General features: G+C 39.4%; 1 protein-coding gene and 1 long non-coding RNA gene across 4 annotated transcripts in view; one reads left to right on the top strand and one right to left on the bottom strand.

The window, feature by feature from the left end:
- Positions 1-23,967, bottom strand: part of ALDH1A2 (aldehyde dehydrogenase 1 family member A2) — a 54,920-nt gene that overhangs the window by 29,969 nt on the left and 984 nt on the right. For 2 of the 3 annotated variants that reach the window (XM_071813871.1, XM_065847037.2), the window contains exons 2-3: positions 460-564; positions 122-262 (exon numbers count right to left, since the gene is read on the bottom strand). In XM_071813871.1, the coding sequence (XP_071669972.1) occupies positions 122-196 (75 nt within the window). In that variant the 5' untranslated portion in view covers positions 197-262; positions 460-564. Of the gene's footprint in view, positions 1-121; positions 263-459; positions 565-677; positions 817-23,967 lie in introns of all 3 variants that reach the window. The other variant, XM_065847041.2, reaches the window with a different exon arrangement.
- Positions 156-22,802, top strand: LOC139828928 (uncharacterized). Its single transcript, XR_011741009.1, has 2 exons — positions 156-299; positions 22,514-22,802. It is a non-coding gene; the product is annotated as an uncharacterized lncRNA (long non-coding RNA).

The raw sequence follows: 23,967 nt of genomic DNA, 5'->3' as shown, positions 1-23,967 counted from the left end.
AGACAGCCATCTTAGCCATCAAGCTGAATATAGTTTTCAAATATAATCCCTATTAGCAGAGTTATGAACTAATTTGCTCTCAGAATGTAAAACTGACAGGTGATTTGACTGTGCCACTTACAGCAAGAATCGCTCTGTCTCTTTCGACCAGGTCTGCTAGCTTATCCAAAAGATGGCCTCTTTCCGATGCATCCATCCTCCTCCAGACTGAACCTAGAGAAAAAGCGAGGCGAGCTGCCCTCACGGCTTTGTCCGTATCAGCCTGTCAAGAAGGAAGAAAAAAGAAGAAAGGTATTGAGGTAAATAACATTACCAGGCTTATGAAATTTGCTGTTGTACATCCTTAGTCACATTATGGGTTTTAGAACTGTGATTAATAAAAGAACTGTCCAACAGTGCTATTCTGGGCTATCGCTTTGATCTATTTATATATTTCTACCCATTCACGAGATACATTACCTTGTCAGCTTCCTGGATCTCACAGATCTGCTCTCCTGTTGCTGGATTATATACTGGGAATATTCTCCCACTTTCAGAATTTTGCCACTCATTGTTGATAAAAATCTAGAAAAGGAAGAAAAAGTCATCAGTGCTCCTGCATGAACAAACGGGAATGTATATAACACCAAACTCCTAGGAAAGGCTGCAGATTCTAATACAAGAAAGTTGAAACTTACGCCTGTGAAAATGAAGTGTTTTTAAGAGTTCAGGCTAAGGGTCAGCCCCTGATGTCTGTCTGTGTTCTGTGGCAGTATCACTATAGCAGCAACATCAAACTCTAAATAAGTTGGTTGACATTCACATTTGGTTCAAAAACTGTAACAAGTAAACCGAAAAAAGAAATACCTGTATCAGACAAAAAGCCTTGAAACTGCTAGAGACAAGAGAAGGATTTGGAGTAATCATTCAATTCAGTAAGTAAACATTTGGTCACTGATACAACCCAGTCAAGGCTGAATAATCTCAAACATCACAGTTCTTCAATACACAGTCAGTTGATTATGGCTACAGTGATGGCTTGCAGCACAGAATTAACTTGTTATCTGCTTGTAACAATGGAAATTGTTAAATTCTCTCAGTATTGACATCATTTTAATTGTCATGGGCAAACCAAATCTGAATTTTAATAGTGCTGACAACAGCTGTCTTGAGAGAGGTAATGACAGATGAGTTTATTTAAAGTAGATATTTACTGGTAGCTGCACGTGCCCAGGTATTTTCTGCTGAATGACTTTCAAGAACAGGATGTAGTTATTTCTGAGCAAATATGAAATAAGTCACTCTAGTAGAATGACTGAGTGAAAGGTTTTCCAGGTATTCAGACTCTTCCTGCCCTTGAAATCTTTCCAAGAACGAAAGCGGTCAAAAAGTCCAGGCACCATTTGGTTTCCTTGGAGTTCAGGTATCAATGTTCTTTCATTGTATTTCATGAAGTACAACTTTAAATGTGTAAGGGGAAGTTCTGGCCTTAATGAAATCGATGGGGATTTTTACCACTGATTTCACTGGAGGCAGGAGTTTGCCCCTAGACAGAAGAAATGTTCACCACCCTTTTTTGCATGAGGGGTTAAGTTGCATTTATGGAGACAGGGCCATTCTTCTGGTTGAAGCAAAGCACAGCCCCATACCCATACAGATCCTATGATGAGCAGAAAGTTGAGGGACCCTTTGAAAGATTCAGGACTCTCAGTTCCAATCAGAGATACTCAGGTGTTAGAAACAGGCCAATCTTTTTAGATCATAGCTATGGAACAAGAATGAATGAGATAGTAAATATTGGTCCAGTTCCTTCACAGAACCACCATAGATGCTGGGTCAAAAATCTGTCCCACCAATGAGGCAGACTAAACCTCACAACCAACTTGTCCAGAGTAGTACTTTGCCACCTCTTTAATCTTGCACTTACTGCTGTCTTACTGCCATGCAATAAAGAAGCTGCTACCTTTGTACTGGTAGATGGTCGGGTCAGCCAGATGAGAACGGGGAGACAAAGGAATGGACAGTTCATATGTAAGGACTTTGCTTAAATTTGATGTGGCAAAACCAGGACAAAAAATTATGTGTTTTTCATGTGGAAATGGATGGAATGTAATGCCTGTCTTTTCTAGTAAAAGAATAGTATGATGAGATTATAGATCAGCTGCTGCTGTTTTAGGCTTGAAGTAGTACAATGAGGATAGCCACACGAGCCTGCCAACTAAGTAGTTTAAAACTAACTATAACTTAAGTGTTTACAACTTGTCCGATGGCAAAAAAAAGGCATCAGCATGAAAATGCTCAGTGTTTAAGGAAAGAGGATCACCAGAGATTTAGCATAGCTGTAAGGAAGGAAGGAAGGAAACAAGGAGAGAGCTAGTCATAAATTGATGAGAAGAAACTGAGCTAGGAAAAAACCCAGAACGCTATTCTATTATAGAAAAAAAAAAAAAAAAACAGCCAAGAGAAAATACAGTCAGAAAGCTCAAGATGAACAGTTGCAACACCAAAGTGTAAAAGCATCTGTAAAAGAACAGAACACGGTGAGGACACCGGTGTGCCTGTGCTTTTTAAAGAAAGTGAAGTAATTGTACGCTCACATTTGCACATGAAGGCAAAGATGCATCTGTAGACAGACCAGACCTGAGTTCGCTCAACCTATTCTCCAAGCCAAGTAGAAGCAATGCAGCTGTGTTCTACTCAGGAGGGCTTATTAGCTCAGGCTCAGTGCCACACTGACGGCAGTGACATAGCTCCAGGTTCAGAGCTGACTCATGTCTCGCTGACACAGGACATGGGCAGAAGGAACCTGTGAAAGACCCTGGTGATACAACAACTGTGCATAGAAATAACAATTACATTTGGTTTTGCTTTTATGGATGTGTTTCTGTTTTGTTCCTCATCTCCGTGGTCCCTCTAGCACAAGCCAGTTTGCTGTGCATGCTTCCATCCATTCCAGAGTCTGTCCTTTCTTTGCTTTCTCCCCCTTTTTGTTCTGGTTTTCAGAAGTAGCTGACCCAGGGCCTACCACGCCTACCACTTTCTCTGCACACTGTACTTATTTTGAACCTGTTTGTGCCCTTGGACTGTAAGCTCCTCAGACCGTGGGTGGTGTCTCCCTGCTCCGTGATTACGCTGCTTCACAAACCGAAGTAGTGGCCCCCTTTAGGACATTTTGGAGCTAACCCAGCCAAACTAAGAAAATGAAAGAATCACCGGTATGGTCTCTAGTGGTTAACACCATAAGCCAAAATCCTCCAGTGTATTGTTGTCACTTTCTAGACTGTAAGTGAAACAAAGAAACTCCGAGATCAGTGACGTGTGGAAGTAGGATTTTACTGTCATCCTCTCCATTGAGTTTGGTGGAGTTAACTCCATGCCCAGAGTATGTGGGGGTGTGCTGAGGAGGGAGGGAAGGGAGAAAAGCTTGCAGCTTCAGGCACAGGCCGTCAAAGGAAATGTAATGATGTTTGTTTAGGGTTACAATATGTACATAAACACATTGGTTCCTTGTGTGATCTGTCTTGACGGAATAAAACAGGTTGAGTACAACAACCTGAGATGTGGTAACAACCGCAATTCAGTTGTCTTCCCTTAGAGAAGTGGTGTGTTCTTTTTAAAACCATTTTAAAATGTTACCTACATTCTGCTGGGATGAACACCAATTGTCAGGTTTGCTAGTACACAAGACACATATTTGTTCTTAAAACACATTTCAGGGTAGGAATAAGAAATAGTGCCTTGGAATTACAGAAGAGTGTTGCACTTTAAGTTCACTGGAACTATAAGGTATTATTTTGTTGAATGCTCCATTTATCCAATAAATTTAGAAAAAGAACAGTAATAGCAAATATTTCATATAGGACATGGGAAGGATCTATTTGGCATAAAGTTAGAGTTGAAGGCAAGAGAAATTGCTACTGTTAATGGTTAATGTTAGTTTCTTCCTGTTCCACTTTGTATAAACAAGGTATTGCCTATACAAGCTCATTACTGTAAACTGAGCACATTTAAATTGGCAGTAAAATCAGAGTATTTACTCTCGTGCACAAATAAAGTACCTAGTCCCATGTTTTGGAACAGTTTCAAGTCTTGAAATCCAGCAGCTGGCAGCTTTACAAGCAAAACCTTACACTTAAATAATTCACTTTTGAAAGTTTTAGGTATTCTGTGTCAGGTAGTACCATTCAGCAGATATTCCTACCACCAAGACACATATTCTTTTGCAATAAATTTGCATTCACGGGGGCTTTTATAACTCTTCAGGCACTACAGACTCCAATGGCTGTTGATTAAATGTATATATCCTGTACATTTAATCTGACTTTCATTATGGCCACTTCGTAAAAATGCCATGAAATGGACAAGCGATGACACATTGCAAGAAAAAGGAATCCCTGCAAAGCCTCAAATTGGGTTTTTTCCTGCCTTATTTATAGTGACCATGGTAAAGGCTAACTCTAAATCAGGGAGAATATTTGACAGCAAATGTTCCTATCTATGGATTATATATAACCCATCCTAAACACCAGATGAAAAAGGGGTAACCCTAGAAAAAAAGAAGGGCTTTCTTCCATGTAAATCATGCTACAAATTGGACAACACCCAGTGAGTTCATTGTTCAACCTCAATTGTGAAGGCTATTCACATTTACTATTCCCCTGGAATCAATGTTAATTAAGGCTGACTGGGGCTATAAATCAGCCTTTGGTTTTTACAGCTTAATTCAGCATTAAGCATATATATGTAAATAAAAGGTAACTGATTAACCACTTGAGTTTTCCAGGAGTTACTGAGGTAATTTGTTTTTGTTTGAGTCCTAGTGTTACCTTTTGTGATTTGCAGTAAGGAAAAGCACATAGTGTGTCATGTATTTGCTATGTGGTATTGTGAGTAGTTAAATAATCTGGCCTGTTGGGTGCTATCAACAAAACTGTGCCAAAATGGAAAGTGAAGAAGGGAACACTTGAAAGATTTTGGAACAAACGAACATTTAGTTTGCCATTTACTCTCAATAGAGCAAATTACTGCAGTAAGGTCAGAGCAGGAGGGAAAAAGGCAAACCTTCCCATTTCACTGAGGTGTCCCGTCAGGACAGTGATCTGGCCAAGAACAAACCCAACTAGCAAAACAGACAATGAACACCTCTTGCAAGTGAGGAATCTGGCTGTGCTTGGGTACAGTGCTCTGAGGAGGACACCAAATACTGTTTGTTCACCAGCAACACTGCCTAAGGCAAGCCATAGCACAGGCCAGCAGCAGAGGCAGCGGGGGCTGAGGGCTGTCTGTGCGTGCGCTGGGGAAGCTTCAAGCAGACCTGGCAGCGTAATAGGTGCTGTTGGAAGCTCCCAGTTGCCCCTGTGAACATGCCCTTGGAGTGTCATCATTCTCATGAGATCTCATCATAAGGTCTTTAGGTAATTTCTGTTCCTTTCCAAATGAAATGTAGAGAGGGCATGGCATTTTCCTGAAAGAACAGGCACATCCCTTCTGGTGCTGACAATAACCTCATCCTCACACACACACATGCTCTCATAGAGCTTTTGATAGAACTTTGCAAGAATATGGTCCTACCACATATTTGCTAGGTTCAAATTTTGCCCATGGTTAATTACATACTGCCACTGTGGACAGAGTTCCACAGACTAATCAAGGAAGCCATATGACCCATCCTACAGGGCACATGATTGTTCAGAGCCTTGGAGCTACCATATCACACAAAAAAGTATGCAAAGAAAAAGCAAAATTCAACATTATTACATAACAGTTCAAGTTACTTTGAGACTCTGCCGACGTAGTTGGAAGGAAATGATAGATTGCATTTTGCATAAGACCTGCATTTCAAAAGCGTTATACACTGAGTTCAATAGCATTTTTGGATGCTCATCGATTTTGAAATCAAGCCAAGAGTAAATGTTTTTAGCATAAAGCAAAGCGAATTAAGCTTTGCAAATAAACAACTCCAGTATCTTGTTTAAGTAACCATCTGTCCCGGTTGGCTTATTTATAATTCACTACTTAACGTTCATTTCAAACCATGCAGGTAGTTGCAGTGGTAAGTATTTAAAGAGAAAGGGATGTGTCCAAAACCAGGCTGAACAATCTAATCCGCAATATAGTAGCAGCAAAATTCAGAGCAGAGAAAAAATGGATAGGATTTTGTGTTTTTATCACTATTTACCAATGAGGAAGTACAAACCAACTGTCTTTATGAGTGTGTGTATAAATACGATTAATTCAAATGCAGCACAGAACTAGTATTTCCTTTGCACCTCTTCAATGAATGAGATTTGGTTTCATGGCACTACAAATCCCTCTGACATTCACCAGGGGCTAGTGCTGGATTTGGGAAATAAACTGATTTTTAAATTCACAGGGGATTCCTGCATGCTCACTGCCCCTCTTGTTTTGTATTGTCTTCCATTAAAACAAAAGGAAAAAAGTAATTTGGGCTCCTTTAATTCATAAGAGTAATCAACACAGGTGGCAACAATGTAACTTTTCATTTCCTTTCTTGAAAATGTTCTCAGATGATGTGGGAGTGAAATGATGACCTAAATTCTTAATTCGTTATTGCTTAGTGATGATGTCATCAGACATTTTCTTCAGCCTCCCCAGCTGTATAAGTAAGAACTTCAGCCAGTGGCCAGACAGTGGCCTAGCATTCTGCTTTTTGGAGGTGGAATTATTTTCCCATGGATTTAATAAACAATGTTTTTGTGCTGTTGCAGCTCCAGAAATATTTTTTAGTACAGGAAGAGGATTTTAACATCCAAATAATAATGGCTTCCCACAGGAGATATGGTTCTGGATGAATGGAGGAAGGAATGGGAATTTCCTAACTCAATTGATTTAGTAGCTGATTATAGTTCATTCCATCAAAGATCTTTTTTTCATATGTGACTTACTCCTTAGAGAGCCTTTGACGTTAAATCTGCAACGCTGGGGGAAGGGGCATCAGATGCCAAAGTACTTTATGAAAGAATCACAGCTGTTCAGCCCTCAGCAACTTCTCATAGCTGGAGGCATTAAGAAATACTTAATGGTACTCTTTTTTGGAGGAGGGGGCATACAATTTTAGAGGCATGCAAAAAATCCAGCAGCAGCATTTCCCTTGGTAAATACTGCATAACATCACAGATACTGGGCACCTGTGCCTCAGTCTGGTCAGGAAATTTCATATCCTTTCCCATCTCAGCAACTTCATTTCCTCTCCTTTGGAAACATTTCAAGAGTCCTAACGATTAGTACAATTGTAAGGGAATGAAGCAGAAGGGATTACCAGTCAGAGGTGCAGCTTGTTTATTTTCTCAAGCTTTGTTTTCCTTCACTTTTATGGCTGTCTTGATACAACAAACCTCTCACATTCTAGCCAGAGCGTGTTGAGGGGCACTCCTGGGAGTGACTGGAAACCAACAGCTGGCTACAGAATCAGCAAAAACCTGGTTTATGAGTAGGCACTAGGAAAGCAAAAGTCAACCCCAGCAGAGTGATCGCTGTCTGCCCAGCAACTCACCAGCAGTGCCGTTCTCTTTTATTTTTAGAAGAGGCTTGTTCAGGCAAGAGCAGCAATAGTCACTGCTGCTTGCTGGCAGGTCACAAAGTCTGAGTAATCAGCCACAGACTTTGAGGCCAACCGCCCCATACGTTCTCCATGCAGAATCCTGCTTCTCGAGGCAGTCCAGGAATGAGCCTGTCTCCAGGCAGCACCAGTGACCGCATGGCTTCCAACACTACACCTCCCTGCGGCAGGGCAGGCTGTCTGCCTCGAGCGCACTAGCAGAAATGGTCATCGTGTAGTTTGAGTTACCACAGCACGTACAAGTCCTCAGAAGTTACCCAGATTTTGTTTCTTGGAATGAGATGCCTTTCAACTGTGCAGGAACTGTAATTGTTTTAAGAAGAGTAACTGAACTGTACGTAACACTGAACTAGGCACTAAATTTAATTCTGGCAAGCAGGCTCCTATGGACATAGCTGGTTTTCAGCCACTAGAGGTCCAATCCAACTCACAGTAAAACAAAAGGAAAAATTCAACTGGTTTCAGTGGGAGCTGAATCAGGCCCCAGTTGATGAAAAGGAAGCAATGGCAACAGCCTCCATAGGGATGTTTGTACTGGGAGACAAAGCCGCTTCACTGGAAGACTGATGTCTGCTCTAGAGCCTGCGAGGTCTGCAAAGGCCAAACAAAATGACAAGAACATGTTGATTTTTATATTTCTTCTTTGGCTGCTGGATTATTATCCTGGCTCTTTTCCTCTCCTTGCCTCGCACACACCCCCCACCGCTGGAAAACAAACCAACCAACCAACCTATGGATTTGAAAAGAAAGAAGAGCTCTTTTCTAAAACTGTGGTTTTTGGTTTGCTTAAAACTCGTTTGGACCTCAGAGCCAATGGCTTTTAGACATGGTCTACCATAAATGGGAGTTTCCTTCAAAATCCCAAGCTTGAAATTTCATTCAAGAAACCTAGAGTCCAAACTTCAGAGTGTACTGAGAAGGCTGGAAAATTTTAAACATTTACAAACATACTACAGCAGGAGAATAAAAAAGTGAAATTGAAAAGAAAATGCACAGAAAGCCAACAAGGCTGCTCTGGTCTCGCTGTCCACAGCAGTACGTCAAAAGCTAGCTGAATTATGTTTACGCAACCCGAGTCCTGGGCCAAGGGTACATGTCTGGATGAGAAGACCAGACCAATCAGCTTCTCTGGATGTAACTTCCAAGTAGCAAGGCCTGAGCCAAGCCTGCTGAAATAAAAACCAGTCCTTGACATCAGTGGACATTGGATCAGAAACCAAGTATTTAAAACGGGTGAATACATCAAGGTCTTGGTCACATTTCAGCTTGCATAAATGAAGCCATACTTCAACTGGAAGAGGATTCATGTGATCTAGCACCTAATGCTGGCATCTGATGCAGAAGCTCAATCTCTTTCCAGTCCTGGTGGGGTGGGAGGAGAGGAGCAGCAGTACCCCCCTCAGGAGGGCTGTCACCCCATAAGGGTCTGTTCCTCTGTGCCTGTTGTACAGGCCCAGCCATTGAGACATCTTGTTGAGGTGCTTAAAGGAAGATACAGCGAGTACCCTGCTAAGCCAGCTCAGTCAGTATAGGTTTGGGGAACAGTACCCTAGGAAATGGGTGTGACTAGGAGGAGAAACTGGGGGAATCCAGGGTCTCTGAGCAGCAAATGGAATCAGAGAAAGGCCTTGAAGTCCCTGTCAGTCTGCTGTGAAAGTGGAATGTAACATGATTTTTTTTCTCCCCAATGTCCCAAATCCCTCACACCAAATGTCTGACCTGCCTGTCTTCCTGTCTTAATTAGTCTTCTCTCTGGGAGCTGGGTCTGTTCTTTTGCAAATGGCAGCACATCAGACAGGGGAAACCTGTCATGTTTATTTTCTGAGCTGTAGGGGGCACCCATTTGAAAAAACTCCCGGCTTATCTAAACGTTTTTGTTTGTATGATTTTGATTTAGGAAGTTTGAGTAATTAGTTAAGAAGATTAAATAAGTCTTAAAAACATGCAGTAGCATGCTTACTTTCCTCCTCCCGCCCAAGTATTTCCTGCAAAAAACTCAGGCTGTCAAACTGCGATGGTACCTTTTCTGTTTTAGTTTCTCACTGTGCCACATGCTGATATAGCATCCATTATTTTAATTCAGTCTCATTAAAGGGATTATTTTTGCACTTGTTTTTTAAGGAAAATTAATCCAAAGAGAAGAAACTTCAGATTGTATTGTCTGTTGAATTATACGCACCTCAAACATTTTACTCCTTTTGGCTGCCTTATTACCTTTTTCAGCTAATGAAGAAGTTATCTGCTGTTAGTAGCACAACACAGGAGCACAACAACATTTTCCCATAGCTGAGGTAATATTTCATGTTTTCCTAAGAAACTAAGTTCCTAAACTTTACTTATCCTTTCACTAAGGGGGCTCTGTTGAATTGCTGGAGAAGAACATTTACTGTCTTCATTAGAAGACACTGTTTCTGAAGCCAGGATGACTCAAAATTAAGTATGCTCTGCATTTCCACTAGTAACAAAGAAAAGCTGTCACTGAATGATTTAGCTAAGGATGGCTATTTTTTTTAATGGAGTGTGATCCTTGATGTCACTTACTGCAACTTACAAAATAATGAAAGATTTCTAAAAATCCATTAAATCAAGAGTGGAGAGGAGGGAGTATTTGTTTACAGAATCAGTTATTGGGCTGTCAATGGGCTTTAATGAAGTTGTGGCTATTAAGATGTTGATCCTGGAAACCATTCCACAAGCACTCATTTGAACTGCTAGGAATGAGGAGAGATTTGTACAAACAAGACTCGTATTAGTGTGTATAGTTTTCCTGTGTTTTGCACCGTTTGTGCATTGCAGGTCTTGTGTGCTCATTATGTGTGACATAGAAGAGCGTGATCTATTTATTTGTACGGGGAAATGTGTTCTACCATTTGAAAGAATCTAGCAGATCATCACATGTAGGTAACTGCTATTTTAAATGTTTATCACCAAAGAACAAGAAGGTCTTACCTAGAAATTAGCTGTGCTGCTGCATAAATAAATACTACGAGTTCCGACACTAAAGGCAAGACAGAAAAATACAATAGGCAAATATATTTTTCCTTAAAAGCTCTTTCTGAGAAAATTACCTTATAACTACACATGAGAAATTGCTGGAATGTCAGCTTCATTTGCAGTGGCCCCTTATGGCCTGATCACCCTCCCTGGCACGATAAATCACTGGCAAGATCCTTACCTTAACACGTTTGATCTCAGCTCAGCAAGACTTGGTTTTGATGTGAAGAACTCCAGATCTGTTAGGTCAGAGACAAATAGCAGAGCCACTGACCTGCAAAGTGCTAACTCTATATTAGACCCAAGTGAGCAACCATAAGCTCCTGGAAAGTTTGCTTTCACTTCTACTTTGCATTCCGAGTATTTTCAAATATTAACGTTAGTATTTTTTGCTAAGTGGTACCAGTGACATTTCCTTTCATGTCATTCTGCATGTACAGAATCCACAAAAAGTCAAACGACCAAATAAGCATGCAGCATGAGAAGCATTAACTTGGATAAACTATTAGAATGATCTGCACTCCAGGAAAACATAAAACAATACTCAGTATTTATCAGTTTCTTACTTAATTTACATGAATGGCTTGCACCGGCCCCCTTCTATCTAGACCATGCTTACTAATATAATAAATAATGATATTCACTAGTACTACTCATTAAGGTGATTGAAAGTGCCTATATGTACATGTCTGTACATACAGAAATTCAAACTTGTCCTAGAAAAAACACAAACCAACAAAAATCCAGCTTGTGGCATTTGCATTCAAAATCTGAACTCTGACTAAGAGCAGTTTTGTGGCCACTCAATTTTGTGGCCTTGGTTTGAAACTATTCCTTATTGTCCTGGTTAAACAGTCACTTATCTCTATGATAGTAAGCAGGAGTGTTAGTCTACCAGAAAATTGGATGTTTTTAATGGGCTTTGGGAGAGAATAGCTTTTGCATCATCTGCATTAAGTTAAACCACATTAAGGACCCACTTACAATATAGAGATTACCACTTATGACATCTTTGGTGAAAGCCTTTAAAACAAATTGTTGTGTTTGTTAGGAGAAGCTGTGTGATAACAATTCCCAGAAGTCTGATTTATAAACCCTTTTTGCTCTTCAAGAAGATGCAAAGGAACCCAACACCTCTCATTCAATGTTGCAGTGAAATCCCTCAGGCTGGAAATTCTTTTCAATAAAAATCTTGGGAAATACTCATTTATTTACTTTAGAATAGTCTTCTGAAGACAAGAACCCTTAACTAGATTCCCTTTCTTCAGAGTTAAGTTCTGATTTCTCCTCCATTTTTTTTCTGTTGATAAGCCATTGATTTTACATATACAAAACTGGAACAGGTCATTCAACTTTTTAGTATTCATAAGGCTGATTGGGAGAACTGGGCTTAAGCTGTCGAAGTATCCTGCTGTGCTTGGATACCTGACAAATTTACACCCTGAAGTACACTGTGGTGCTAAGACTAAAATTGGATGTGAAACGTTCTTGCAAGAGCTGATTACAGTCCCAAGGAAATAAAACACTTCAGGGTATAGCAAAATAATGCCAAAATTTCATACAGTTTAACATTTTTATATATGATTGGCAAGCTATTCTGTAGAGAGATGTAGGCCTGCATGAAAAATGAGCTCTTCTATTTACCTTTAAATAGAAGCAGACTAATAACTTGAGTATGTAAATTGAAAACATGACCCTCACCTTCTGTGAAACATGCAGTATTAATAACATGGACTAAGGCAAAACCAAAACCTAACTGTACAGATATTTCCTTAAATGAGCAAAGTAGGTTATAATCCTTATCAATAAAAAGCCTTCCTTGAAAACAAATGTTAATATCTGCAGTCCTAATTTCTTTTTTTCACTATTTCCTTTAAAATTCTCTTTTCCCTTCCCCTCTCTAACCAAATTCCCATTTTCTCTGCTGGAACCCCTCATAATGATAGCAGAATGTGGGCAACTCTCATTAGTTTCCCTGCTGTTTACAAGACAGGATTTATGCTCAGTGTGGTGAACATGACACACAATCACTAAATGGCTAAAACCACCATCAAGACTTTAAGCTGAGAGTTTTTTCAGCCAGACATTGCAAATACTATTGGCATGTATAGGTATGAAAGACCATATTAACTACAGCAAACACGTCACCCCGTGCCCAGCTTTCTGCAAGGAGTATACCAATAACCAGCTGTTTGCCAGGGTTAATTTCATGCAACCTTTGGCAGTTATCTGGTGTAAGGTATGTCGCCAATTCAATCCATTAAGTAATAACTAAATTCTCATGGGACCTAGCTGAAGTAAAATGTTGTTATTCCAGGTTCACTGCTTTTAGTCTCCCTGAAGACCATTTAGGCAAACAGCTGGAAGAGCTGACTACAAAGGTTCCCAGTCACAGGGAACCACACTAGGAAAGCAGGTAAATGCTTCTAACCAGGAAATAAGTTATCAGGGAGAACTTTCTCTCCCTCAAGGAGAGAAATGAGCTGAGACAGAGAGCAAGAGCCTGAACACTTTTGTATTTCAGCTAGAATCCGAACATTAAAACCAATTGTCTTGGTTGATGGGAGGAACATGCTGGGCATGTTCTGCACTGGGTTCATCTAAGTAGCAGGGCTTTCCTTCTCCCTCCATGTTGGAGAGCCTTACTAAAACAAAACCTTTGAAAGGTGAATAAAAATAATACCAGAGACAACCACCTGGACTTGCAGTACTGTCACTGCATTGTGCCAATGGAAATAAATACTCCTCCTCCCAACAGAAAAGCACAGGGGGGAGCAGCACGGCAAGCTCCAGCTTCGTTTGAACTCATTATGCAGATCTGCCAGCAAGGAGGGCACTGCCTCCCACACAGCGCTCAAGGGAATCACAACAGAGACAACTCCTGATAAAGTGGGTCTTTTCATCTAGGCTGTGTGCACATGTATAGGTGAGTACATAGAAAAGTGTACAATTAATACCATATAGAATTGAAGACACACATACGCATGTAAACCCTGGCTCTGAAATTCATCTGTTTCCATCTTCACGAGTAGTGCATACGGAAGAACAGATTTTATCTTCTAGTATCCTGGCTTGTTTAGCAAGAGATCCTGCCTGTGACAGTGACCTACTGTCTGAGTTAGTCATGGTTACACTCCCACAAATTTAAACTCCCCCATCTGTGAAGGAGCCTTGTCACCAGTTTTACAGTGAGACTGAATCACTAAATGCTTTCTAAAAGCTTTGATGAAGGAGCAAAATATTAACACTTTCAGTTGAGTGACACTAGCTAAAGATGTCTTCAGTAACGTAACAAACAGATTTTAAAATCACTGTCAAAGGACAGGTCTACCAAGACTATGTCATCAGCACAGCTATCCCATTTAGTGTTAGTCTCATATCACAATTTCAGATGGAGAAGTGAAAAAGCAGAGCTTGATTCTCATCTCTCAGGAAAACAGCATCCCGTAGACGTCACAAAAGACAGAAGAGGCCGTTAAGTAGCAGTGGTGTAAAAAAAAGAAAAGTGTGACAAGGACAAAAAGAGGAAGACCAACAAAAAACCATCAAGCACCAATCGAAGAGGGAGTGAAGGCTTAGCCAGATGTCCTGAAAAACACATGTGCACATTTCCCAGGGTCTGTGCAGGCTGTTCTGGTACAGGACTGTTGTAACCACGCGTCACAACTGGAGAGAATAAAATAAACTCCCTGATTTGGAAAGGCAGGTGGTAATTTCTTGGTAGTTTCTAACTACTCGAGAGTAAACTCAAACTATTTCTGTTACAGCTGAAAAATGTAAAATGCATATGTTATGGTATACTGGTAGATTTTGAAAATACCCAGTGGAATCAGGACAGTGCTTTTATGCCTGGATGCAAAGAACACATAAAATAAACCCCAAATATGTTTCAAAGAACAAAATTAAGTGGTTCCTTTAAAAAAAAAAATCTATGTATACAACTGGTAATAACATAAATAGCTTCTCAAATCAATTTGAAAGTGCAAAGAAGTATTAAAGCAAGTTTAAATCTAATTTCTATTTTAAGGACCTTTTACACTAGCAGAGTGGTAAATGAGAATAAGTTACAATGTTGTGAGAAGTGCTTTAGTGGTTAAGCTGAAAAGACTTTACAGGATTTTTCAGCTAGATCCTAATTTTCATCTAGGTCATCTTACAGTTAGGAAATAAAAGTGCAAGTGCCTATAAACCAGCAAAAGAAATCTGAGTGTGAAAATGGGTGCTCTGGACAGTATCATGGAGATGAAGGAGACTAGATTGTTTTGAGCATAAGGGAACAAGAATTATCAGAGGCATATCACAATTTCCAGGTATAAGCCACATAGGGAGGACAAGTCAGGATGCAGAGAGGGAGGAGCAGCTCTGTGTGCAAGGAATTGCGTGGATATTTCTTAAAAGAGAAATGTAACAAAGAATGTAGACCCACAGACAGAGGGGCAGCATAGATCATGGAGGATGATAGCAGGGGTGAAGTACTGACTTCTGGATAAGAGCAACTGAAGTGACATTGAAGTGGCACTGAACTGGAAAAAGAATATGAGGGGAATAAGACTGGTGCAGAAGTAGCTGCGTATTAGTCCAGAGAGAGCTGCATTGAGATAGTGTCTAAAGAACATACAGTTCTCCTAATCTAAACAACATTTGACATAGTCCTGTCAAGGACGAAAAATTGTGTCTGAACCCCTGAGAAATGGTTACCACATAAATAATTTCAGCTTCATTGCAGGAGAGAAACACATGAAGAAGCCCTACTCTCTGGGATACTAAACATCAAGAAGCAATTTTTTTTAAGAGAGGAAGTAACTTAGAAACTCCCTGCTTGAAGCTAGGAAATTAAAATCCATAGAATCAGCATGGAGGCTGAAGAATGAGAGAGTCAAAGAAAATTTGCATTCCCAAGGCTAAAAATGGGAAGCACAAGCAAGAGAATAAATGAGGTAAGCAGGAAGATACAAGAGGAAATGTATGCCAAACAAAAAACGCAAACCAACAAACGAACAAAGTGCTAACTTTAAAAGGCTGCAAAACACAAAATGAAAATTGGAAGTTGCTACTAAATATTCTGAAGAAAAATACCAAAAAGGTAACAGAGATAAAATAGCCAAGAGAAGCCTAAGTTTAATAAATAACCAAATATTGGCTGTGGGAGAGTCAGTGGATTCTGAAAACAACCTGGCCACGAAAGGTATAAAACAGAGACTGAAAATATTTCCAGAAGTGGCTGCTCACTGGGGGGATTCTCAATTTGGCAATACCGAAATAGATGACATTTCTGACAAAAAACTAATGAGTGTTGTAGGGCCAAGGGCAGAAAAGCAAAGCTACTAGTTTGAACACTAGAATATGACAAGTAAAATACTCGTCTTTACTAAAACTGTAATACCAGCAATAGGCCACATCCAGCACACAAGGGTGCTTCAGTCCTAGCTGTGCTGCAAAGAGTTGAAATGAAGTTGCTCAAAGAAATCCCAGATGCTAACACATCTAAATTCTTCCAGTTTTCAAAAGCTGAGGTATCAGGAATTCCACAAAAGCCACTAAGAATATACCAGGGTGGTGGTAGGGGTCATGATGATGAGGTATTAAGTGGTGTTTTTCCCACTGAAGCATGAGAACACAATGTCACAGCACAAACCAGGAAGGACCTTCCGACTGGAGAAATCGTATTTCAGATGAAACATAGACCTGAGGTTGTGACCAGCTTTAGTCACTTGAGGCCAGACTTAAGGCATGCTGACCTATTCACAGGAGGATAAGATTAGCTTTTATATGATGGTCAAATAATACCTGTATTTAACTGAAATAGTAAATAGATCTGCTTTGGAAATAAATTAGTTTCACTGTAGAGTAAAGCCTTTACCTGTGTAAATACGTGTGCTTGGAATTTCTGTAGCAAAAGGCACTTTCTGATAGTGTCCGAGTCAAAGCAGGGATTTTGTGTGATCATTGTGAGATGGTAAGAGAACAGTGTCTCCCTGGCATCCTCTTCCTATCCGAGTTCAGCAAAGAGCCTGCAGCCTGTTCTTCTGTGCAGCACTTCCTACACCTTTGTGACTTTCTAAATAGATTTGTATAACTAACTTATTTTAAATTGGGGCATACTGGAAACCCACGCGGAAATTAGCAAAGTGTATCCTTTCTGTAACTGCAGCATCTGCTGTCAGCCTCTCCACAGCTGTCCCACTGGCATCCCTTTAGATTCTGAGTTCAGGTCCAGGTCTTCATTACCTACGAATCCCTCACAGATTAAGGTCTATATACTCTAGTGGTCAGCGCAGTCCCTGTTTTAACTTCCAGCCGAGGTCAACTGAGGTTGAGCTGACCTTAAACTTTTTCATTTGGGTCACAGAATTTGATGTGGATGGTTCTCTGCTCTGAAGTATTTTCCCATTTCAGTCCAACAAAGCTGGACTGTATTATGTTTCAAGTCATAAGGTAAAAATCTAGTCCTTTCTTTTTCTTTTGTCAGTTGGAGAATGCTTCAGCAATGCTATTGCAGCAACACTTTGATGTGGCTTCACGTACCATACTTTAAGTAATGAAGTGCTCCTATATTTAAAGCTTAGTTACACTGCATAACTTAAAATTATGTGTTATATTCATGTCACAAAGGTAGATTGCTATGAGAAGTAACTGAAAATGCTGGTCAGTAGAACTATGTTTTTAGACAAATTCTGAAATAAATAACTTAGGTTTTGGGGAAAATATAATTAGGTGTGTGCAGTCTGAATAGGAATTCCTCTGCTCATTTGCGTAAGAATGAAAGCAGTCCATGCTGGGGCCCTCAGATGGCAATCACTTCTCAGACTTCATAGTCTAGTAGTAAGTCTTCACATTGCTATTTATGCACTTATTTGTGCTTGAGTGGGGAGGCCATTGCATGTCTGAGGATTCCTCTCTAGAGGACTGCACAGAACTCCAACCTCCTGAAGGTTTTTTTTTTTAAACCTTTACACATCTGTGCTTATATTATATTTACATAGCTTCTTTATGTCTCTGTATTAATACATTTTTTGTCTCTTGTTTCTTTCAGCTGAACTAAAGTTGATGTTTTGGTTACTGGTTTCAGAGAGTGAGTTCTGCTCTTTAAACAATCAGATAAAAGCTGTGGTTTTTCAGAAGTGGGGTTAAACAATTTGCAAAAAATAAATAGCAAAATGTTACAGCTCAGCCTTAGGAAAGATAGCTGCAAAACTGTAAACGAAAAAAATGTGACTTTATGCAGGATCTGAGTAAGAATTTATGATATAGACCACTGAACTCATCTTTTGTCGTTTATCCCTGTAAACCTGTGAGATTTCTTGGAAGATAGTTAGTGAAATGAGGAGCCGAGATGAATCAGTGGATATAATTTATTTAGACTTTAAAAAGGCTTTTGATGATAAAGTCCTTAGCAAGAGGCTATTAAGGAAAGTTAGTAACCATATGGTGAAAGATAAAGTCCTGCCATGGATTAAAAAGTGGTTAAGAGATAAGATAAAAAGACTAGAAATAAATGGATAATTCTCCCTGGAAAGAGGTTAATAGCAAGGTGCCCCTTCATTAATGTGACTAGCAATCGATATCTTGGTTCACCTGCTTTTGCAGATCATTAATAGTAAAGTATGTAGTTTGCAGATAAAAAAATTCAGACTAATCAGAATACTGAAGAAAATATCACAAGAGCTGAAGTTAAAAGGCAACTGGGCAACTCAAGGGTAGGTGAAATTTGCCAAAGGTACTAAATGCAAAGCAAAGCCTGTTGGAAGGAAGGGTTCAAGTTACTTGTAGATGCTGACATGTTTCCAATGACTTGTAATGTCTATGGACAGCTTATTGAAGGCAGCTGTTAATGTGCATTGTAAAGAAGGGGAGACAAATGAATACGGTGGTTCCATTGTGTGGCGCTCTCAAGAACAAAACAGTTTATGGCAGCAAATAACTTCAAACCGGCAGAGCCCAATAAGTTCTGTGGGGAACAATTCTGCGTGGACAGGGAGATGGTGAAACTGAGCAGAAATCATGAAGAATTTTTGGACTGATGGGGTTTTTTAATCAGCAAATGTGGATGCATCAAGACAGAAATTTAATATGAAAATGTACCAGGATTGGTGAACTTCTGAGGGAAATGTTTCTCAAGGACAGAATGGAATGGAAAATTTAAGAGCAGGTTTTTTTGTTTTGTTTTAGGTTTTGTTTGTTTGTTTGTTTTGTCAGAATGAAAGTGTATATTCCAGGTGCATTATCCCAACTCTGTAGTTCAATAGTCCAATAGTTAGGATCAATGCCTAGACAGCTATACATCTTGGATCAAATCCTTGCTCTATCCAACATCATGAGTATTCTTGGAGTAAAGACCTGAACCCTACTTTTCCTCCATGAGTGTCCTTCCCACTGGGCTACAAAGTTGATATCTCTCAGGCCTCATAAATACAAGCGAATTATCCAACAGGAAGGAATGTGAGACTCTTTCCCAGGACAGCCAGAGGTGGACAGCATCCAAAACTGGCACCTATCCACCATCGGAAAGTAGGGATCTATATTCAAGTTTCTGCTCTGCAGGCAGAGGTATGAATCTGGCTGCTCTTCAACTTGGGCAAGTGCTCTGATTATTACTGACCTTCTGCTTGTGCCTCTTTTGTACTGGAATACTTACAATCGTAAGCATTTTTGCGAAGATGAGAAAAACACAAATTGCATACCTTGTCTTTCAATGTATCATCTGACCTTATGGACTGCACGAAAGAAAATTTCCCCCTCACCAACAATATCATATTGTACAGCTTGATGTATTAAGGTAGTTTGCATTTTCTCTAAAGATTTTTCTTTCTCTAAAAGTTCAGCACAGTAAGAGTAACAGTAAGTAACTGCTACAGCAGTTACCTACTCATTAATATAGCAATATAGCAGTTATCTGGAGTAGTAACCAGTTGTTGCCAGTTTCAGCCTCGTAGTTTACATATTTGTAATGGTCTTGCATGGTTATAGCAGCTGTAATGGAGTAAACAATAGCAGAGGATTGGATATGCACAAGACTACAGTTGCTTCTTGATCCCTCATGCAAACCTGGGTAAACTGGGTTTGTGCAGAAGACCTTGAAGATTTGGGAGGAAAGAAATAATCCTATATTCAGGCTGTTAGTTGGAAACAAATGCATAAATAGTTTGCAATTGCTATATGGGTTGTAATACTAACCACAAAGTATGAACACAGTAGAAGAGAATTCAAACTGCAGAATTAAACAACAGTAAATCTAAATACAATATATACGGCGACACAAAGGGACATACCTGACACTAGCATCAGATGCTGAAGTGTTCTACAAAGGGGAAAAGTAGCTGTTCTATTAGTCTACTCTTTATGCAAACATCTCTAATTTAACGTGCCGCATTTTTGTAACTAAAGAGTAGTCACTGAACTGACCCAAAAAAAGGGAGCTAATTTCTTCAGCTATCACTCAATGAATCTGACTTCAAAAGGCATTACAGCAGAGAGCTCATTCAGGAAAGACAGGTGGGAAATAGCACGTGTTCTACACTTACCTGAGTTTTGCCAAAGCTTGTCTTCAATTAAAAAATTTTAAAAGTTTCTGCATATTATTCTAAATAAAATAGATCTCCTGCCTCCTGTCTTAATGTCAGTCTAGGATTCTATCTGGAAAACACATGCTGGAAATTTTGGTGAAAAGAATTTGTAATAGTGTTCTGCAAGCATTCATTTCTGGGCAAGGCCAAGAAAGCACAATGGGAATGAAAACACAGAATCTTAATAACAAAACACTTCAAACCCAAATGCTTATCATACGAGAATTTAAAATGTATTTGATAGCAGTTTGCCTGCATGGAATCCAAACCGCTGCATACAGTTTTCTGTTGCAGTGCTGGGTAGTTCACCTGGGCTGTGTTTAGAAGCTGACCTGATTTTAGCCTATGGTGTAAAAGTAGAGGCAAACCCTTTTACATGGGACAAAAACACAGTCGTGAGTCAATTCACAGGCTATTACTACAACTGCTCTGTACCTCTTCACTGCCACAGCACTGTAATTTCACCCCTTTAGAGCACCTCTTCATAAAAAGCTCTCAAAACCACCATTCTTCAACCTTTCCTTATGCTAAAGTCCTTCAGATCTTTCTCAGACTTAAATCAGTTGCAAGCAAGAAACAGAACTTAAACCATCTAGCTGGATCAGTGTCCCCAACATAATGCAAACACGGAACGTGTTCACTCAGTTATACGATGTAGTGGCAGAGCTAAGACAGCACAGAACCCTAGGGTCCCTCATTTTATACCCAGCTGTCTTTCAAAGTCAATGTGACTTACTAAAACCACTATGAAAATACTTTGTAAAGCAGATTTGATTATACCATAACAAAGGAAGGATTAACCACATCCTGCAGAAAACACCATTAGCCCCTCAAATGGAGACAGCAGGAAGAAAACACTGCAAAGGACTCAATCCCTTGGGCTGATTCCTCATCTACTGTCAGAATCCTGGGAGACACTCGAGTCTCATGAGGGAGAATGGAGCATGAAAGAGGGAGGCATCAATATAACGCTGAGCTGAGAACCCTCTGATGACCCTCAGAAGCTATCAGGTTCTCAGGGCCATCAACCCAGACGGCTGTGCTTCCTGTATAAAACATGCTAATAGCGTGTCTTTACTGGATGTCATACTACAGCTTATCTCACACATCTGATATTTCTGGAGCAGCACATTCTAGGAGAATTTCAGGCATAAAGTTGACATTTGTAGAAATATGACTTGTTGCCAGGGAGAGGGCTGGATCCCCTTCCTACCTGTGTGCTCCCTTACGCATGGTGCCCAGCGCTGCCAACACCTCCTGCCCAGTCTGAGCAGCGCTTGCTGTGCCACAGCGCTCTAGAATAACATCATCCCATGCCATACTGGCAGATCCCCTGTTCTGCAGATGCAATGCCTCCCCAAATGTTAATGTTGAGAAGTAGAGAATTAAAGAGCCATCACAATGAAAAGAGAGATAATCTTGCTTGTAGGAGCTTTAGTACTAGCCAGCCTCACATCCTGTTCACCAATTCTTATTACATGCATCTAAAGCACTTGTATTTTCACAGAGATCATGCCAAGGTATTAAAAAGCTGGGAAAAATATTTCTAATGGCTGTTTTTTACAAGAAATATATTCTGACTCACAATATTGAAGTCATAATAGATACTGTTGCACATCTAACATAAAGCCATGGCATCATGTAATTTTCATCACTGAGTATATTTTTTCTGACCAATGAAAAATGACATTGCCTCTGTGTGCTGCATCGGGTGTACAGATCGGAACAACTGAACACACAGCTTTCTGCTCACTTCAGTAAACTTACCAGGGGAATATTTCACAAGTTTCAATAATTTGGCTAAACAATCAAATACATGAAAATTACATGGGTAGTATTTGTTTTATCTATGTTCTTGGAAGGAGCTTTCATAGTAATTCCAAGGACAATAGAGTGTTTTAAAGATTAATGAATAAATTTACTTTTTTCTGGTACATATTATGGAATTTTAACATGTTCTATCTTTACAAAACTGTCTGTTTCCCCATTTAAGAATTCCAGAAATGGAATTTAATTGGAAAAACACATTTTAAAATTACTTCACTTAGTTTAAATGTTCACAGGTACCTCTATTTTTCATAAAGAATTAACTCCCAAATGGTTAAGATTCTACACTCAGAGACAGCTGTAATAAAGAGTTCAAGAATTCTGTGTCCTGGTTGTGTATTTAAAATTCTCAGCTAACAAGCAGGAGAGAGGCTGCTAGGAATGCTTACAGATGTCTGATTTTACAATGTTTGGGTTTGGTTTGTTTTTTTCCCCAAAGTGCTTTAGTCTAATGTTATTTATTGTTTATGGAAGTTGTTTGTCATTTAAGACATGAAGTGACCACTCCCCCAAAAGAAAGAATCCAGTTACATTCTATTATTTCATTTTTGATTGTTTTTCTTTGTAATAGGTGGGAAAGTGGATCCTAGTTAAAAGTCCTGCCCAAGACAGGACTCCAAGCTGAAGACTCCCATTATCTATAAATCACTTGTATTTCCTGCAGCGAAAAAAGGAGGGAAGAGCAAGACAGACAGAAAAACAGAGACAGAGGATGTGCCAAGTGAAATATTTGATACCTGTCCTAAACCAAATTTCTCTCAAAAGCAACCAGGAGTTACCTGATACCTCAAAACCAAGCTTAGAAGAAACATGTTGTTGTCGATTTGGGCTTGATATTGAAATAAAACAAATTTAACTTACTTGTTCCATTAGCATAAAATCTGTAATGTCTTACATATTTCTGACATGATGGCACTATATTTTCTGAATTATTAAAAGTTAGTTATCCAGCTTACATTCTCACAGGTAGGAAGATAAGATTGCTGATGACTGTTATCTTTGTCAAAGATTTTTAGAACCAATTCTCTAGTTCTAGAACAGAGAAACACAAGAACACTTACTGTGCAGACTGACTCTGATATTACTCTCAACTATTACCCACCAAACACTCCTGCAGCATATTTTACACTCAAACCAGCAATAAACAAAATTAATGCCAAATACTACTTGCACAATAGGATTGCTCCCAAAGTGTAACACCACACAACATCAAGTAACTACATTCCTTATTTAAACTATTTTCAAATAAATCATATGCAAGAAACAATATGCATATTTTAATTTGCATATTAACAGTTTGCATAGAAATGTAATGAAATCTAAAATAGTTGGCTTTCCTCTGAAACATTCTTCTAGGACATGGAATTGCTGTAACAAATTAGAGGACAAATTGGTTTTGGCACCCGCTTAAAAAAGAGAAAAGATGAAAAGCTTTGAAAGTGATGATATGGAGGAAAAAATTACACTACATCGGCCAAAATGAGTTTCCAATCAGCTTTAAAGCTCCTGAAGTTGCAGTTCCAGTAGATAAAAATGTTATCACTTTTTCCAGTGTTGATGTGTATATTTTGCTATTAAGTTAGTAATTAGAAACAAAGTCAGACACATTGTAATCTGGTTGTACAAAACACTTGAAACTTATCCAACAGAAGTGAAAACATTCTGTAACTAAAGATACTAAAGATGCAAAGATTGAAAATATATGAACAACTTTAAAAATTCAACTTGCATTTACAAACAAATAACTGTTCTTAAACCCCATTTTAAGTGGAAAAAAAAAAAAACCAACAACAAAACAAAACAATTTAGTGCTAGAATACACCATAGAAAACCAGCAGAATTTTCTACATTAACCCATGGGTTTGTTCTTAACCCTCTATGAAAATTAGTCGTAAAAGCTAGTAGGAAAAAATGTGCCCTCTTCCAGCATTGTTCACGGATGAATTCAAGTATCACGGAAGTTAGTAGAGACCTGTTCCAGTGCTCTAACAACCTGGTAGTATTAGGAGTCCTCCAGGAATTGTA

Source organism: Patagioenas fasciata, chromosome 12, assembly GCF_037038585.1.
Source record: "Patagioenas fasciata isolate bPatFas1 chromosome 12, bPatFas1.hap1, whole genome shotgun sequence".
Classification (NCBI taxonomy): Eukaryota; Metazoa; Chordata; class Aves; order Columbiformes; family Columbidae; genus Patagioenas; species Patagioenas fasciata.
This window is presented reverse-complemented; position numbering and strand designations above follow the sequence as displayed.